The sequence below is a fragment of the Glycine max genome, chromosome 3 (assembly GCF_000004515.6).
Source record: "Glycine max cultivar Williams 82 chromosome 3, Glycine_max_v4.0, whole genome shotgun sequence".
Classification (NCBI taxonomy): Eukaryota; Viridiplantae; Streptophyta; class Magnoliopsida; order Fabales; family Fabaceae; genus Glycine; species Glycine max.
In genome coordinates, this window is record NC_016090.4 from 38972030 (window position 1) to 38991419 (window position 19390).

At 31.1% G+C, this 19390-nt stretch overlaps 3 protein-coding genes and 1 pseudogene across 3 annotated transcripts; 1 reads left to right on the forward strand and 3 right to left on the reverse strand.

The window, feature by feature from the left end:
• The first annotated feature begins 4028 nt into the window (after positions 1–4028).
• On the forward strand, positions 4029–6026 carry LOC100775603 (transcription factor MYB14). Its single transcript, XM_003521241.5, has 3 exons — positions 4029–4253; positions 4399–4528; positions 5221–6026. The coding sequence occupies exons 1-3, from the start codon at positions 4121–4123 to the stop codon at positions 5840–5842; spliced, it is 885 nt and encodes a 294-aa protein (XP_003521289.1). The 5' UTR covers positions 4029–4120; the 3' UTR covers positions 5843–6026.
• A 5130-nt stretch (positions 6027–11156) lies between these two features.
• On the reverse strand, positions 11157–12131 carry LOC100776152 (uncharacterized). The gene has a single exon (XM_003521242.5). It carries the CDS (start codon positions 11938–11940, stop codon positions 11401–11403), a length of 540 nt encoding a protein of 179 aa, XP_003521290.1. The 5' UTR covers positions 11941–12131; the 3' UTR covers positions 11157–11400.
• A 2396-nt stretch (positions 12132–14527) lies between these two features.
• LOC100776685 (uncharacterized) lies at positions 14528–15638 on the reverse strand. Its single transcript, XM_003521243.5, has 2 exons — positions 15301–15638; positions 14528–15137 (listed from the first exon to the last, which is right to left on the reverse strand). Exons 1-2 carry the CDS (start codon positions 15435–15437, stop codon positions 14813–14815), a joined length of 462 nt encoding a protein of 153 aa, XP_003521291.1. The 5' UTR covers positions 15438–15638; the 3' UTR covers positions 14528–14812.
• Positions 15639–16861: 1223 nt separating this feature from the next.
• On the reverse strand, positions 16862–19370 carry LOC100780063 (conglutin alpha 2-like; annotated as a pseudogene).
• Positions 19371–19390: the final 20 nt, after the last annotated feature.

The window sequence follows — 19390 nt, forward strand, 5'->3', positions numbered from 1 at the left end:
GAGGTTTTCAAAATCCACAACAAAGACTATTATTCATCTACCAGCTGATCAAAGCAAAACGCATTATAATGCTGACCCAAACTTTCAAACAAATGGTCAAGCGCATGTGCAGTTTTTCGTTTGAAAAGTACCAAATCATAATACGCCAGACTATCATCAAATGAAGTGGAAGGAGAGAATGTTAGGCCTTGCCTCTTGTACTCTGAATTTCCTTTCAGTTTTATTTCTTGAGTATTTTTTTATAACCGAAAATCAATTTAGCACAAATTTCTTCTTCTAAATCTTCATCATAATTGCATACCATCAAACTTGAATTTGAGACACTTATTAAATTGAAATGATTTCACATCACATGCTTGCCAATAGCTTTATTTCTTGAGTAAAATCATTTATGTGAATCTCTAATAGCCACACTAATTGAATTTAATTAGTAACTTAGTAATTAATTTTATCAAATTAATTCTTCAAAGCCTTAATTTTAGCCTCGATCTCAAAGTTTGTTTTACTTATTATTCACCCACTTTTTTTAAAATACAAAAAAAGATTTAATTGGACTTTGTAATTGTGTTATTTTAATTTTTATATTTCAATTGTGTTAACCGGATCTCCAAGTATCATTGTGCGATTTTAATCTCTCAAGTATATATATATATATATATATATATATATATATATATATATATATATATATATATATATAATACTTAAAAGAGATCAAAAATAAGATTAAGCCCGTATGAAAGTTAAAACTTATTAAAGCAAGATGATGTAATATTTTTAAATTACTATTAAACTAAAATAAAAAATAAGTTGTCTTTCGTACTATAAAATAGTAAAATATAATATAAAATGAGAGAAATAAAATAGAGTACGTACATGCATCAACAATGAACAAGTTTTAGAAATTAAAAACAAAACTCTATGTACACAGAATATTATTAATCTTAAAATGGACATTAACAACACAACACATGTAGTATTAAATTTATCATTTATATTTTTGCTAATTATAAAAAAATATATAAAAAAAAATGAGGCCAGTGAGGCCCAACCCATGTATCAATGGATGCTAACTAATTAGATATAATAAACTACTAGTATATGTCTGATATTTTTATAGTGATCCTTGCTTATTTCCCATAGCTCTATTAATTGTTATGCCCGGTGGTCCGGTAATTAGGTCAAAGGATCGAACAGGTAGCTTCTAACTTTGGTTTTACAGTAGGTAACTGGATCAAGGTTGGATAAGTACGTCGAGCCTTGACCTTAAACCATTGTCGAATGGCGAATTGGGAGTATGCACGTCGAGATCTAGCTAGTAAATAATCTTAAATGATATAAACGTTGGATAATATATTCTTAATGCGTGTTTAACTACCTTATTCCAAAAAAGATAAAAATTGTCATAGCTTTTGATAAAAAAAAATAGTTATTTCTTAATTAAAAAAAAAAAAGGTTCCCGGCCGCCCAAAAGGTCCAAAACAATGCACTTAGTATTGTCCACGTCTCTTCAAGAAGGTCAGAACTCAGAAGTACTATACTCAAGCGTACGTGTGGATGCAAATTGCAATATATATGTATATGATATGATATGAACGTGACTTGTATGTATATCTTGGATTAATACGATTATAATTTTCATTTGTCAACTGAACTATATATGTCAACAGTAGAACCTCTTGTCTCGTGGCTCTTTTTAGAACTCGTATTTTTCAATTATGGCGAGGTTAAGACAAAACATTTCCCCGGCAACCATATATATGCAAGCATACAAAAAAGAATATGCAGTTGCCGACAACATATAGTTTCACACTGTACACGTGCCTTTATAGTTTCTTTTTGAGCTACTATTCACTATGACCCTTGTCATCATTAATTGGGGATCGATATTCGTCAACCCAATATGCAAGTCTATTTTTTCCTTCTACAATTTGTTAAAAAATAAAGAAATTTTTTCTCCAGTTTCAAAATGAGGTGCTAAGTGAATGATAAAAAAAAAAAAGAGAAGTGAAGTGTTAAAGAACACATTCTGTGAGAGATTCCTTCAAAAACTCTTTTATTAGTTAAAATTTATTTCAAATTATATTATTAAAATAAAGAATCATTAAATATGATATAAAATTTATTTTTTATTATTTTTAAAAAAATCTCAACCTACATGAATATGTGTTCAAAATAGTATAACAAAGAACATTTGCATTTGTCATACTTTGCACATGTTAATTATATATATTAATTTTAAAATAAAAGATAATATCGTATTTATATTATTAGAATTTTAGAAGATCATTATAAAATATTAATAATTACCAGTAACACATTACGTTAGATTATCAACAAGAATTTTAGGAATATTTGGATTTATAATGATTGATCAAACAAACGCAACGAAATATGAATCTGTAGGTAATCGGTGGCTTTATAGTTCTTCCTCAATCGAAATCTCTTTATTCCTTGATTAGACCTTCTTAACTCTTCAGAAGATGGAGAGAAGAGAAATTATATGTGATGACTCGATGCATTTGAGAGCATAGTCTTCTCATAGTATGTTAACCTAATAGTTCATATCATCTGATTTAATTGTCTAGCGAATTAACTTAATTTGATCACATAAAATAAAACTCACTGATGATAAATAACTAATATAATTGTCTTATAATATTAGTTCACATTAATTATTGAAATAGAAAATTTCAACATATATTCCTTCAATGAAATTCAAAATTTATTTTAACCCTTTATTTTTCTTCTGATGTTAAAATTGTAAACCCTAATTCTTTATAATTATATCGTCTAGCATCTTCAATTTCATAACTGTGTCAGTGTCATTGCAAGATCATTCTTGAATTTTACTAATCAACTTAAATTATTAAAAGTACAATTAATTAGTCATTAACATATTCATCTTTAAAAATAGTGTAAATAGTGAGTCCAAATATGGATACTTGGATACTTACACAATAGAGGATGAACATTATATTGAATGTGGATATAAGTTCGGGAGATAGGTATTTTTGGTTTTTACATACAGCTATGGGAACATACATTCTATTTCCGTATCGAAACCTGACCTTAATTCTAATATAATGACTTTCATGTGTGCTTATTGAAATATTACACTAGCATAATGAACTTTAAAAGAAAGAAAATTGTAAGATGTTACAGCATGTTTATGCTGCAGGTGATATTGGTTCCATAATGCATGCTTCACTTTCTTTCTTTCTTTGGTTTGTAGGCAGGGCCTCATTTTTTGTTATTTTTATTTTTATTTTTTATTTTTTTTGTATCAGGAGCTTTGAATTCCACCAACTTCAGCACACCTTATGCTGAGTTGGTCATTAATAAAAAAAAGAAGCACGATGAACTTAATTTATTCTAAAAGGTCAAAAATAAATAACCAGTGCTGTAACTGTTTTAGTGATGTTCACAAATTCAGCATAATGAACTGTTTCAGTATTATAAATATCAATGTTTTGAGCCAGTCAACTTTGAGATGAAAAACTATATGAATATACAATTGCTACCCGGCCCCATATATCATAGATATTTGTTCAGAACTAGCTAATAAAAAATATAGTGATGTTCTCAACCATGTAGCTCATGGCTGTAATTTTTATTTTCTTCTTCTTTTGAATAAGGTTTATGTAGCTACTTACCACGTTGAATACCGAAATACTTTAGGACTAAGGACAGTCAGACAAAGTAGGAGTACAAATGATCAAAGTTCAAAGTTATAAAAGCACTTTAGTTCAATGTCATACTGTTGTACAGCCAAATATATTAGGCAAACCCCCACGCTTTTATTTGACTATATTATAATCGTGTGAAAGAGACGTACACTTATACAGGTCGATGAGGAGAGCCACAAAATATTTAGAAAGAAAAAAAAATAATGGGCAAAGTAACATTATTTATTATTAATTATTTAATATAATTTGGGCTTTGGTGTTTTGTACTGTTATGTACAACTCAGTTCCCCACTCGTGCTAATATAAAAGAGCAACTATTCCTCGTGTGAGATTTGAATCCACTTGGTGTATATATAAACAAGAGTTTCAACATCCAAAACAACAGATAGTTTTTGGGTTTAGAAGTTGAAGGAGTAGTCTAAGTCATCAAAATGGGGAGAGCTCCATGCTGCGAGAAAATGGGGTTGAAGAGAGGGCCATGGACTCCAGAAGAAGATCAAATTCTCATCAATTATATCAACACTTATGACCATGCTAATTGGCGTGCATTGCCCAAACTAGCTGGTACGTGTGAAGGAGTATAATTAATTAACCCAATTCTGCTGAACTAATTACTTGAAGAAAATAACATATATAGGAATTCAATTATGGTACGTTTCATGAATTATAATTAAACAAAAGTTTCTATATATCTCTTTTTGATCAACAGGGCTGTTAAGGTGTGGAAAGAGTTGCAGACTCCGGTGGATAAATTATCTGAGACCGGACATCAAACGGGGCAACTTTACCAGAGAAGAAGAGGACACCATAATCAGTTTGCATGAAATGTTGGGAAACAGGTAATCAAACATTTTCCCTAGCTAGCTAGCATAACATTTCACATTATTTCGTTAAAGATAGATGATTTAGTCCAACTTAATGGAAAGAAATTAATCCTTAATGAAAGAGGTTAATTGAAAAGCCAAGACTCCACAAGGGATAGTCTCAATAATACATATAATTCCATATGTAGTACTCAGGCTCGAACAGTGAAGCAGATTAATTAAGATTCCCAGAATATCTTCATTTCTATATGTTGGGTCCTCTTCTATTCTGTTCCATGAAACTGATGGAGGAGATGCATGTGACTTCATAAACTTCAACTCTCGGTAGTATATACAAATTCATATCAAATTCTTTCTCGACAGCCTCGTGTTTTCTTTTATTATTATTTTAAAGAAAGTGAATAGTTTAGTTACTGCTCTTTTTTCAGATAATGGTTTCGGCCCATGAGCACTTTTGTTTTTTTTTTTCTTAGTTTTTAAGGCAAGCAAAATCATAATCAGTTGGATTATGTCGGTCTGCAAAGATTCTCTCTTTCGCTGCAACATTTTCACGTGCTTTTTTTAACATAACATTTAAGCACATCAATCAATATCCCACAACATTATTACTACTGTATCATTATTGTGACCTTGGAGCAGCAAGCCATGCCCTATTTTATTAATTAATTTGTGCACTAATCTTGTGATAATTACACAATTGCGTGCAGATGGTCGGCTATAGCGGCAAGGTTGCCAGGGAGAACAGACAACGAGATAAAAAACGTGTGGCACACCCACTTGAAGAAGAGGCTGCCACAAAATTATAAACAAAGCCACGACCAGAAAAAACGAAGCAAAAAACAACCAAAGTTAGATGTGGACGCCTCCAAATCAAACCAAGACGCCAAACTAGAACAACAACAAGAGCCCGTGAATAATAATTTTCCCTTTCATGCATCGAACTCAGAGGACATGATGCCACTATCTCCTCCACAATGTTCTAGCCACATGTCCTCCTCCTCCCTCACCACTAGTGACAACAACGGTAGCATTAACAATAACCATGACATGTCCTTAAATGTTAATGATGATATCGACACGCCGGAGAATAATCTTGCATTGGACGAGGATTTCTGGTCGGAAGTGTTGTCGTCTGATAATTCCGGTGAGACAACAAGCGGATTTCCGACCATTGACTATGATCATCAGTTTCTACCGATGTCTCCTCTAATGACCGAAGAAGGGGTCCTTATAGATGCTAGTTCGTCGAGTGTGTGCGACGACGGCATGGACTTTTGGTGCAATGTTTATGCCAGAGCTGAGGAATTTACGCAGTTATTGGAATTGTGATGTTAGTTAATGTTGCTCTTAATTAGTAGAGACCAAGTCCTTCATTCAACGGAAAACAAAAGATCATGTCATTGTTCTTCTATTGTTTGGACTTGAATTAATTTCCTAGATAGAAATTAATAAAGTGTGTCCATTACGACTGTTACTCGATGTGATTATAATAAAGTGTGTGTGTTCATTACTACTGTTACTCCACGTGATTATCTTTATATTACGTGAGAATAGGTCAGGGTTGGCCTATAAGGACCTACAACTTCTCTTATATAAAATCTGATCTGAATTGACTTATCTAATAAAAATGTTAGACTCGGATTTTAAAAAGTCTATTAAATTAAATAAATCAGATTTATGTTTATTAAAAAGCCTTATAAACATGATAGATCGGCCTATATATATATATACTTATATTATTTTTTTAGGTACCAATACATATGTGTCATTGCATTCAACAGAACACACTGTATGATTAATATTTTTTTTAAAACTATCAGACTTTGATTACACACTAGTGCTTTATAACTTTCATTCTTATAATCAAATAAAACTTTAATTACAATTTAAGTGGCGTAAGTCGTCATGTGCTGACTGCAGTTTCATTCTTTTTACCAATTTTAAGATATTCACTTCATTCCCTTTATATTCCTTAGTATTTTATTTTTATTTTCTTATTTTCCTATTCCATTTAATGTTTCCTTTTCCTATTAGGTTGTTTCTCTCTGTTGAAGTAAAATAGAGAACACAACTAAACAAATTACAGAGCAAACAAACATCGTATCCTTTTCACTTCAAGCTTTGATAGAGGTAAAACTTCAAAACCTTGTCATTTTTTCTTTCATCTCCTTATTCCTTTAACAAGTTTCATTATGATTCTTGATTTAGGCATGTTCACGTTGGTTTTTTTTTTTTTTTTTCACTTGGTGATATATGATTTCTATCAATAATTCCTTAAGTGCTTTGAACGGGTGGAGGAACAATAGCATCAAACATAAAATATTGTCTAAGATGGTTGCTGATATACTAGTTATTCCAATTTCAATTGTGGCATCAGAGTCCACATTTAGTGTTGGAGGTAGAGTAATTGATGAATTTTGCTCTAAATTAAACGAAGAATCTATTGAAGCTCTAATTTATGGTGGAGATTGATTTCGTCAAATATAATGTGAAGAAAAAATCAAAGGTTAATATTACTTATTATAATTTTTATAAGTAATATTTAATCATTTTTTAGCAACTTGTTCATTTATTTATGTAGTGTTTTTCAGTCCAATAACTAACATATATGTATTTTTCTTCTTATTTTGAAGGCTGAAAAAGGAGAGATACAAATCACATTGAAGTTTTGATTGTCTTGTCTGGTTAGAAAGCTTGCATGGTGTATTGAAATTCTCATGGTGATTGTGTATGACCTGGAGGAGCTAACTATGGAATGGAGATGTAGGTTTTATTTTTTGTTTGTAATAGTTAATATATTGGTTTGATAGACTTGGATGATGCTACCTCAAGTATGAAGTTCTCTTTTGTTTTGGATTATTTTATATCATTTGGTGATTTCAGTTTATATTATTAATATATTCGTAAGACTACCAACTAAATTAAAGTTATATTAAAAATTAAGCCAAATTATATATTAAAGTTATATTAAAAACAACTATCAAAGGAATATTAAAGGTTTAATGTGAAAAAGACTTTTAAAAGGACTATCAGGCCAGACTAGGTTTTTAAAAAGGTCAGATCGAGTCAAAATAAAAACCTTAGGCTATAGGCCAAACTCAGATCTAAGAAATTTATCTTAGGCTAGACTCAGACCTTTTAAAGCCTGATCTGTCTTATTCTCATCCCCAATCAAAAGCATCATTTGTAGCAAATATTTGTTTTCTAGAGTATATTTAACAAAATTAATTAAAAAGTTAGCTGGAAGCTGAAAATTTAATTGAAAGTTAAAAAATTAGTTAGTAAATGAAAGTTAAAAACTAGCTTATTAAATTAAATATTTGATAAAACTAATTGTTGAAATAACTAAAAATAATAATAAAATCATGATTTATTTTAAAAAATATAATAAAAAATGAATAAATATACAGAGGATAAAAGTGAAAAAATATATATAAAAAATTAAAAGTTATCATTTTAAAAAATATTACTTTAAGTATCATTTCAACGGAACATTTAAATGAATTTTTCAATTAGTAAAAAAAATTAAAAACTAATATATTATGAATGTTTAAATAGTCTTAGGTTCATTAAAAAATGAGACTCATACATTATCCAACTTTAGTTTCTTTTATGATGAGTTATATAAAAAAAATGTTTGATAAATAGTTATAATGCTATCCAACATTCACCTAACCCAAGAGGAAAAAAATATAAATATAATAAGATTTCTAAATAATAATAAGAAAGATAGAAATAAATGATAAATATTTATGAAATAATAAAGTATTTATGTATCATTTTTCTTATGTAAAATAGTTGTTTTTTAATGATTATATATTTTTTTTGAAATAGTTGTTTTTTAATGATTATATAATTTTTTTGTAAGATAATCCTACTTTGAGTAAAATTATTATATGTGATAAAACTTTTTTTTCTAGTAAATACATACCTATACCTAAATTCGAGATCCGTTATTCGACATCAATAGTAATGAAACTTTAAAATTTTCTGTATAACGGGTCTAACGTAACATATAAATGGTATAATTGGGAAACATTGATTGTATCCTTCTCCATTAATATGTAATTTTTTTTTATCAATACTGATGTGAAATAATACAATTTTCATCAAGTATATATAGAAACTTTCTGTATAGATATACATATAAATACTTTTTAATATTTACCATATATATTTATAATTTTCTCTCTCTTATCTCTTATTTCTGTGAGTGTCAAATAACATAACAGTATCGGTTAATAATTTTTTTCATCAGCATATTCAAATTTATACTCACCTATTCTCTTTTTCTATCCAGAACTTGTAGGCTGTAGCTTCTGTGTAATAATAATAAAAAAATTCAAACTCTTCATTTTCCCTTCTTTTTTTATTTTTCCGATTATAATCACGCCGCCCGCCATTTTTTTTAACATAGTTCATAATCATATGTTACGAAGATTTGGAGTTAGGATCTATCCGATTAAAAAACTCTGATAGGCTTATCATATATAAGAAGTAATGTTATTTTTTTGACAGCAGAAAAAAGTAATGTTATTAGACATATAAAAAGAGAATTAAAAGTGACAACAAAACGATCAATGGTCTTTATGTGTGCATTGTCTCACTTGTTAGTCTTTTATACCGATTAAGGCTGTGAGTAACATTAAAATCGCTTGTTTTGTTTTGATTTTTTTTTATTGGGTGAACTATTATTTTAATCGCGAAAAATATACTGTGCTATTATGTTAGTTATTGAAATTCAGAAAATTTAAAATAAGTTTATATAAATACAGTCAGTGAATAACATTCGTCCAAACTCTAAGAAAAAAAAACTTAAGTGATCAAAATAATAATGAGTGATTAAGTTTATTTGTTTTTATTTATTTATTTTAGAGACAAATATAACAACACATTACACTCTTATAGGCAAAAGACGTTTTTATAACTTGTTAAAACAGTACACTTTTTTATTTGATGTCAAAAACAGTACACTATTGCTTAACAAAAAGCCGAAAAGGTGCAATGCCAGATTTTTAATTTTTGTTCATCAATAGGGTGCAACGATATTTTTTTCACTTTTTTTTTTCCAGTGTTGCAAAGAAAAACAAATAACGAACAAAAACGCTGTCTACAATTAGCCCAAAGTCCACAATCTTTATAAAGCCCACACAAATGAGCTTTGAAGGCCACATGCCCAATCTGAACCTACTGACTCCACACACACTGAATGATCGTGCTGGGTCAAAGCCAAATGCAAGTTGAGTATGATCTTGCTGGTAGAATTATTAAGGGCCAGGAAAGATATGCATTCTAAATCTTTATAGTGCAGCATTTGCAACTTGCATGCGTTTTTTTTTAGTTTCAGTTTTAAGGATCTGCCTTATGGTTATTGCTCTTTTCCAAGATGATAGATTTAGTTGTTATTTATCTGATGTTTCCAACAGGAAGCAGCACTCCCCAGGAGTAACTATGAAGAAAAAGTTTACATTAACATCCACACGACTGTTTGGGCTTATACTGGAATGATAACCAATGGGGCTATAAGTGCTGCAAGCAGACAATTCGTAATAGCTATTGCACTGGTGCTGCTGGAATTTTTTGTTGGTGTCATTCTTTGTGTCTTATTGTACACCCTGTGGATTTAATCATATTTTTGTGCCAATAACTTTGTTGACCTAATTAATTACCAAGGTCTATATATATATATATATATATATATATATATATATATATATATATATATATATTTAATTATACTTGAATGTTGAAAGTACGGACCCTTGATATTAGTGTTACATGCCCCCTGACATTAGTTGTTTGGGCTTGAAGTGTGGACAAAAGCTCATTTTATTTTACATGCATGTGTTGTTTCGTATTTTTGTTTTTGTTCTGCATCACACAACCAGATGAAATTGCATAGAAGAATTAGATTCTAGATTCGGGTTTTGAGCTTTTGTAACCAATCAAACAGAATATTAGATCTGGTCTTAGAAGTTCATTCCACCTGGAGTTTATTATTCAATACATTGGTCATGTGAAGGGATTTTAATGAATTTGGGATGTTAGCATCATTTAGTTCCATGGATGTATATTGACATTGTTCTTGAACCACTTCATTTAGGCTTAGCCATATTGTTCTAATGATGTGTAGTATAGGGACTCTGATCTCTGTTACTCCAAACTATTTTTGTCGGAATTGCAAGTACATTTTAACTATATTGCCATGGGGGGCACCGGTTCTGTAAGGATTTCTAAGTATTGAAAAATCATGCACACATTTGATTTGAATAAGTAATTGTCTTTTCGTGCTTTGATTATAGGCACTGAGGTATTAGTTTTTTTAATCAGTTATCTTTCATGTCATAGTCGTAAATTAAGAAAATCAAAGCTTTAATTTGTTTCTACCAAAACTTTTAAATTTTAAAAGAAAAACCCTCAAATAACTTCTGCGTATCCTTAAAGCTTTTAAGTTCAAACTTGTTAAGTTAAAAAAAATGGGTTAAACATAGTTGTCTTAACTCTGTTTTCTAGCTTAAAGCAATGAGCATGGGACACATTTCAGCAAACACATTAGTATCTATCATGTCTTTACTCCTTAGCAACACAACTTTTTTGGAGGCAAGTTCTTTCGTGCCAATAACGGAAAGAGAGAAAAAAATCATATCAGAACTCATGATAATGCATAGTGTATTTTTGTCTTATAGAGTTTTAGAAATATTATTCACCTCTTTCTATTTTCTTTACTATCTCAATGAATGGGAAAATAACAAACAAAACAAGTTGATAGAGTATCCACACATACTAGTCATCAACAAGCTAAAAAGATGTATACTTGACAGTTATTACACTACAACTTTACTAAGATTCTGGACTTTAGCAACTATAGCATAGTGAAACATGTCTTGCTAAAAATTTCTTGCTATCATCTCTTGCTCCGCCATCTCTTGTCTGAATCTAGTGATGAACTCCTCTGCTCGTTCATCTATTCCTTGCATTTGAGGTGAAGCTAAAGCCAAAGATTCCCACATGCCATCTGATTCTGAAGTGCAAGATCCACCACCCTTTGTTGTTCCTTCTCCCCCAGAGAGCCTTTCAGTTCGTGGTTTTTGTGCTGTCTGTGGCTTCAAATGCCCCACCAAGTCACATGAAGGCTCTCTAAAGAGCTTGTCAATATACACAGGTGCAGGCTTCTTGTGGAACCCGAAGATGAAGCTTCTCACTGTGGCTAAGGCTAATCTTTTGCGACGAAAACGTTTGGTAGCAAGGAACTTAGGAGGGGCCTTGGTAACCTTTTTAGTGGTGGTTTTTGAATAATGCTTTCTGGGTTTCTTCATGGCTTTGGATTTGGACCTATGAAGTTTACCAAGGGTGGAAGTGATGCTCTTCCATGCCTTTTTAGCAGGTGGAAGACTTAGCCTTAGCTTTAGGCTTATGCAGGATTTCATTGATAGGAGAAGAGAGCAATGCTTCAAATAGAAGAGGAGGATATAGTAATAGGTGGGTTAAAAGTTAAAGTCAAGTTCAAATGGAAACTTGGGTCCTTTATAACATACATGGTAGCATGTGTTAGATTCTCTTTTTTCTGTGTCATGTTGTGGAATAGTATATTACTGCATTCATATTTGGTGGTTTTGCTGCGAGGGGTGGCGTAGTTATTAAGGGCTGAATATTGTTGACAATAAGAGCATAAAGCTGGAGTAGGTAAAGCCTGCCAAATTCTCCAGCACCAACAAACTACCTTGCTTAATTATTAAGCTGGCATCAACTTAAGTCTAGAATCTACCTCTTTTTTTTATTTTACTCGATAATTTGTTAATGGTTTACACTATTTGTTTAGTAAGAGACAAGAGTTAGTCTATTTCAGAAAACATGTGATAGGCGTAGTAATACATGAATCAGCTTTTTCTGTTAAATGAAACTGAGATATATTCTATGGTTGCGTGGAATATTTTCGAGTCCACACCACAATATGTACAGAATATAATTGTTGTGACACAGGGTTTGAGAAATTTGTATGAAGTTGTAATCAAGTTAAAAATCCACTCTAAAAAAAAAAGTTAAAAATCCCACGATATATTGCACCCTTTGTTCTAGCTACGGTTTTAATTTCCTTCCTCCCCCTCGTAATCATGTGATGTATTACTATGATAAAAGGCTAAAGTATTGATCTAAATGCGAATTTCATTTTTCTTTTTGTTAAATATATTAAAATGAATAGTAAAAAAAAGAGTTTTTAAAAATAAATTATAACTATATGATTATCAAAGGTAAAGTAGTGTTTGAAGATTGTAAATAAAAAATATTGTCAGTGACAGACTTGCATACAAATGAGCAAATCAATTAGGCGTAAAACAACTAAAGATTTAAGTAAGATTTAGTTTTGGATCCAGAATTAATTTCATAATCAACTAAAATATCAAAATTTATAAAAATATCTCACAATCTCACCAAAAAATCAAACATCTTAATTATAATTATAGTGATTAAAAAGAAACTAAAGCTTAAGTTTTGAACTTACTAATAAAGTAATAAAGATCATATATGTTAATAAAAAGATTTTTAAAAAAATACTTAAATTTCACTCATTGTTTAGTGGATCTAGAGGGTGGAAATGCATGTGATAAAATTACAAGTAAATATCTTGAATTTTTATATTTTATCCTATTTATTTTTATATATTTGAACGCATCGATTCTAAGTTTTTCATTCTTCTGGCATGTTTATTATTATTATTTTATTTAGCATTTTGATTTTAAAATTAGATTTTATATTTTCTCCATATATATGATATTAGATTTATGATTTTAAAATTTATATCTTTATCTTTATATGTGATAATAATAATTATTAATTTTAAAATAAATTAACTGACTCATTGTCATGAATATGCCGTTAATTAGTGCTTACTATTTTAAATAATTTGTTGGTAACTAATTTTTTTGAAAAAACATAATTCACTATAATAGTAATTTATATCTCTATTATTGTTGTATAACAATCATGTAAATAATCCATTCACTACCCACATCATCATCAATGAATATGATAGTATTATTATATTTAATTTTTTTTAATAAATTGTGTTTTTAATTCATCATAAATTTATTTGATATCAACACCTAATTTGAACAAATAAAAAATTAAAAAAAAAAGTGATTGTTCCCGTCAAATTTCTTAATGACATGACAAATAATTAGTATGCTAACTAGAGTATTACATCATCAATTAGCATTGTTAATCGATAAAAAAAAAGGATTAAAACTGTTAAAAAAAAAAGCATAGGACCGAAAATGTTTTAAAAATTCAATGACTAAAGGTGAAATTTGAAAAAAAAAATAATTACAGATATAGATATAATTAACTCTTCTTAGTTTTACAAAACTCACTTTAATATCTATCTTTTCAAAATGTCTCTCTGTTTAATTTTTTTCAGCAAAACATTTCCTTGAATTCTTAGTGTTAGTGGAAAACATAGTTAAAAAAGAGTAGAGTGAATGGCAGGTTGTAAGGTAGTACTAAATAAAGATTTTATAAAGTTAAACACTAAATTAATCCGGACCTAATCATAATCTCAAAAACAAGTGACGGTTTACTCAAGTTATTCTCTTTTTATAACATATTTTCTTAGAACTCTTTTTTTAATCTATTTTCTTCATGACCCTCATTTTGTCTGACATTTACATTTCCCTTTGTTTTCTTCGCATCTCTCTACTGCTATAAAACACGAACAGAAAGTACTGTTCATGAGGAATTTTTTTTAAAGAAATAGCATTTTCGTATATTATTTTTCTCTACTTTAATTCAATTTTATTTTTATTTTTTTATCAATTTTCGCTATTCATTTCTCTTCCAGATAAACCAAACTCTGCCTTCAAAGTTGGACACCGCAATTCGCAAATGTATACATATCACACAATAACCGAAAGCTAATCCACCCATCACTTTATAAATACATCAACAAGCATGGATACTACTGATAAGAACAAAGAAGATTAAAGACAAATTAAAAAGTATGGTGGCGAAGAACACAAATACAAAATCAGTACTAATTTAATTTCCTCCATTCCAAGGGTTCCCACCATATCAACAATCACCCTTTCCAATATTCCAAAATCACGTCACAATGTAGTGATTCGAGTCTATCCAAGAAAAAACGCACAAAAAGATCAATGTAAAAAAGGGTAAAGCGAGTGGGACTTACCCAATAACACAACTAAAACATTACTGGATCATCATCATGAGTATATACTATATAATATACCAATACTGCTATATATATATGATGACAAAGTTCTTGACTTGAGATTAGATTAGGATTTAGGAGCAAGCCTGATTAGCCAACAAGAAGTTATTGGCTTGAGAAGCAGCTTCAGCGTGTGAAACCAGCGCTTTTATGAGCAAAGTCTTAACCTGCCAAGGCTTGAAAGGGAAACCCTCTCTGGCATAAGAGTTAAGCAACGCTGCGGTTCCCTCTTTGACCAATCCTCCGAAAGGGTTACTCTCCTCGTCGTTCCTCGCAGTTGCTTCCAACAATGTCAGATCCGATCTGTACCGTTCGTACACTCTTGAACCGAACACGTTCGACACCGTCGATGTCTCCGGCACCATCCTCGGCCACGCCTCCCTCCTCCCGCTCCAAAACCTAACCACATCGATTAGAAATAATGTCAAAATAAAATATATAAATATGAGACAATTCTCACTCTATAAACCAACTTTATAGAGTAGAGTTAAGTCAACGACATCGTAAGAAACAGAAACATATGGTGACATCATTAACAAGGGAATAGAAGTATGTTTCTTACTGTGCCGTGCATCTGCCTCTGCTCCGAGTGTAGAGGAAGCCGGGTATACCATGTCTCTCTGCCTCTGCAACAAAGTGGGAAGATAAGGTTAGGAGGAGGAGGAGACAAAAGAGAAGCGTGGTGCACAGTGAAGCCATTCTTGTCTTCTTCTTCTTCTTCTAACTCTGCTGGTTTTTTCAGCTTGTTTGCTAAAGAAAATAAATTTATGTGGTGAGAGGGATCTGAGCACTCTGATATTTCTTCGGATTTGGTCTATGCTAGTTTGAACGTTACACTTGCACTGTGGATCTCTGCTTTCGAGGAACACGTGAGGTCGTTTCGAATTCGACAGTGGGATCAAGACAAAGTTACCCTTACTAGTTAGACTAAGCTTATTCTTCAAATAAATTTTAAATCTTCCGGTAATAAATTCTTTCATTTATTTAAAAACAAATGTTTAAGACATTAATAATCAGTTTTGTTTAAACTTACTTATTAAAATAAATAATCAGTTTTTGTTTTTAAAAAAATATTCATATAAAAAATATTTATTTCAAAATTATTTTTTTTAGTTTAAGCAAACTCGTCCTACATATATTTCTATAGAAAAGGGAAATTATCAACCGCCTGTGATAAAATATATATATATATATATATATATATATATATATATATATATATATATATATATATATTATTGTTCATTTCTCTATCTCTATTTTAATAAAAATATTTTTACTTATTCGTTTGATTAAATATTTAAAATAATATTAATATTGTTTCTGTAAGTTCTTGTGTTTTTACATATTTTAAGACAATATAGTAATAAAGTTAAAATAATTTTAATATAACTAAAATATAAAGTCAAATTTCTTAATCTAACAAACAAACAAAAAACGTTAAGACTAAGTCCAACCATGGCTTATTTTTTTGGAAAAATGACCTAAAAATATTTGAAGTTTATGGTGGCTGCCCACCCACATTCAAACCAAATGTACTCCTATCAGTTCGCTTTAAGATTGGGACTCCACCTAGATAAATACCGGTAATTGCCATTTGCATTATCTTTTTTATTTATACTTTTTTCTTTTCATTTTTTAAAAAATAACCTTTTTTCTTTCTTTCTAAAAGTACCCTTTTCCAAATAGATAGGTTGTAAATTAAGTGAAAACGGAGCGTTATGTACTTATATCAACGATGACTACATGACAAATGTGAAAATAACATCACTAGGGTTTACAATATTTTGTTGTCTCAGACTCAAGGTTTTTCTTATTTAAGTTTGGCATGTTTCAACAATGAGTCTCAAATGAGTCCAACATAATTTTTTTCTTTGACCATAATATATTTGACATTGTGCTGTAAATATAATTACAAGTTTTAAACTTTGAAGGAGCCAAACCCACCACAGAAGACTGCTAATTTACAAGACAAACAAGTAGCACTATCGGTATGAATTAACTAGAGATTATAGTTGGATAATCTGACAAGGCAATTGAAAGTCACCGAAAAATTAGAATTGTGTTGTATAGAGCCTTCAATTGTATCTGTCATCAAACTCCAAGCTTAAATAGGGGAGCAAAACTAGATATTGGGAAAGTAGAAAGAAGGTTAGAGGAATGCCTTATCCATGTCTATGTAATGATAAAACCACAATCAACACAACATATTAACTTAAGATCCCAATATGAAAACAAGAACCTGTAAAATGTCATACCATTTCTTAAGAACCGGATATAAAAAAATATGACTTCTCAATGTAATTTTTAAAATATACTATTGTTGAAATTTCTCTCAACTGCAATCCTGGCGTATAGTTGGTTGTCAAATCACCCTATTTATTCACTTCTGAAGGAAATAAGCATTTCACCTATTTGTCATGTGTGTGACAGAGGCCACACTGTTTGCGTTCATGCTCCAGTGTGGCACGTAAATGTCACTCTGTAAAACCAGACAATTAATTAACACCCTAACAAAAACTAATAATACCAAAGATGAATAAAAAAAATTCAATTTTCAAAGAATATATATTTGTGTGACCTTGTAAAGTTTAACCAATTGGGCGCTGAGACGGAGCAATTTGAGAACTGGGAGGGTTAAGCTGTTGATGGCGCGCAGTCGACCGGCTCTTGGGTTGAATATGTCTGCGTGTGAAGGGTCAGCGATATTCTCGTGTAGCTTCAAAGTGCACAAGCTTTCTTCCAACACATTACTACCTTCACCACGTTCCTTATATCTCTCTCGTGATTCTTCTTTTCCATCTTGTTGTCCTTTATGTTCATGCCACTCGCGGCGAAGGTAGTAATGTGTTCTAGTTTTCTCTTCGCATTCTCCACATCCCTCGTGTTCTCCTTTGAGGTGCTTGCGCTTTCTGATTTCTTTTTCTTCTACCACCTCTTCTTTCTTCTCGGGTCTTGGGTTTTTCTTCTACTTTGCTTCTCTAATTTCGTGTTCCAAGGGTGGCCTGATAATTCTAAGACCTCTTTCCACCTTTATGATTTGGTCCCCTGCATGTGACTGAAGCTTCTTTGTGATCCCCACCTTCACGTTGGATGCTTCTGCCAAGAAACGTGGATCGAAGCCACCGAACATGTTTCTATTGTTACCTTCTTCTTGCTTGCACCCACCACTACCAGGGTGCTCTTCTTTTGGGTTCCCAGGAAGATAACTCTGCAACATGCCACCAAATTAAACGAGTATAATAATAAAAAAAAGGTTTAATATGCATCACGAAATATATGATGACCATGTTAAGTTTGTTGGGTTTTTTTGGACTGGGTTTTTTTGGACTCCTTTCTAATATGGAGTAAAAGTCCAAAATGAGAAGAGAATATATTTCACTTATTTAAATTGAGAGGAGTTAGATTAAAAAGAGATATAGTGAGAGAAACTCTTTTAAAAAAGAAAAATAATTACAAATTATTAAGAGAGAAAGAATAAAATGAAAAATTATTGTGATGGGATCAAGAAAAACATTCTGATCGAAAAAAAGATATCTATAGAAAGATATTAGTGTTTGGTATTGTACTCTTTATATTTTAGAGTTTTATCTTCTTGTCTCTATTATTAATTGTGGGGTTTGTTTTGATTTGATTATTTGTAACATATTAGTATATTTATTGGAGGTTCTCTTGTATCTTTATTGATTATAATGAAATTATTTATTTGATCTGATTTTTATTCTTATATTGAGAAATTTTTCATGTTAAACAAATTATATTTCTATTTTTTTTTTATTTTATTCTTTATGTTTCTCACATATCCTTATAAGTTTAGAAGAATTTATTTATGTTTTTTATTAGTTGTTATAGAGTTTGTTGTTGTGTTGGTGTATTTCTGCGTTAAAGTTGACAATGAATTTCTTACTCTGGCAACTCGATCAAGCTGGTTTGCCGAATTGGCAGTGTGAAGGAGTTACAACAAGGGAAACATTTGCGTAGTTGTAGGTCCAGTAAGGAATTCCAGGTGGAACAGCGAATATGTCACCCTGCCTCAGGTAACGAACCTTCTGGTGGCGATCATGTTCCTGTTCCTGCTCATGCTCACTCTCCGGTTGTGGCTCTTCATAAGTCTCGTCACAACCAGGAATTACAATTCCCAACACTCCCTCTCCTATGGAAATAATTAAGTTGATGGATAAGAAGACTAATAAATTGATGAGGAGGAATGGATTGTGTTGTGTGCATATATATCAAGTTGTTGAACAACCTTGGAGTACGAAATGGAGTTCGGGGTAATTAACGTAGGATGGCAAGTGAAGGCATTGGGGTTGATAAAAGCAACGCCAGTGCAACATAGCTCATGTTGGGAATTGAGGGGAGTAATCAATCACATAAGGGAATCGCAAACACACACTTTAACCTAAAATCATAAACCTCATGTTGGTAAGTCTTTTTTCGGGTGTTTAATTTTTTCATTTTCACACTTGTATTTTAAGATATGATGCCACCTTGGGATTCGATGGGATTGTGAGGTTTCAGTGCATGGATGATATCGAGTTGGGACTGCTGCTTGAACTGGCATTGATCACGAGCTAAGCACCTGCACGTGAACAAGAGCAGAAAGCAGAGGAGCGCAGAATGCTTGAGCATACTGAACTGAACAGTAGTTG

Excerpts from the sequence above, each read along its gene's own strand:
- LOC100776152 (XM_003521242.5), bottom strand. The coding sequence starts at position 11,940 with ATGAAATCCTGCATAAGCCTAAAGCTAAGGCTAAGTCTTCCACCTGCT.
- LOC100776685 (XM_003521243.5), bottom strand. The coding sequence starts at position 15,437 with ATGGCTTCACTGTGCACCACGCTTCTCTTTTGTCTCCTCCTCCTCCTA. Across the intron at positions 15,138-15,300 it reads AGAGGCAGATGCACGGCACA|GTTTTGGAGCGGGAGGAGGG; the intron begins GTAAGAAACATA and ends CGATGTGGTTAG.
- LOC100775603 (XM_003521241.5), top strand. The coding sequence starts at position 4,121 with ATGGGGAGAGCTCCATGCTGCGAGAAAATGGGGTTGAAGAGAGGGCCA. Across the intron at positions 4,254-4,398 it reads TGCATTGCCCAAACTAGCTG|GGCTGTTAAGGTGTGGAAAG; the intron begins GTACGTGTGAAG and ends TTTGATCAACAG. Across the intron at positions 4,529-5,220 it reads CATGAAATGTTGGGAAACAG|ATGGTCGGCTATAGCGGCAA; the intron begins GTAATCAAACAT and ends AATTGCGTGCAG.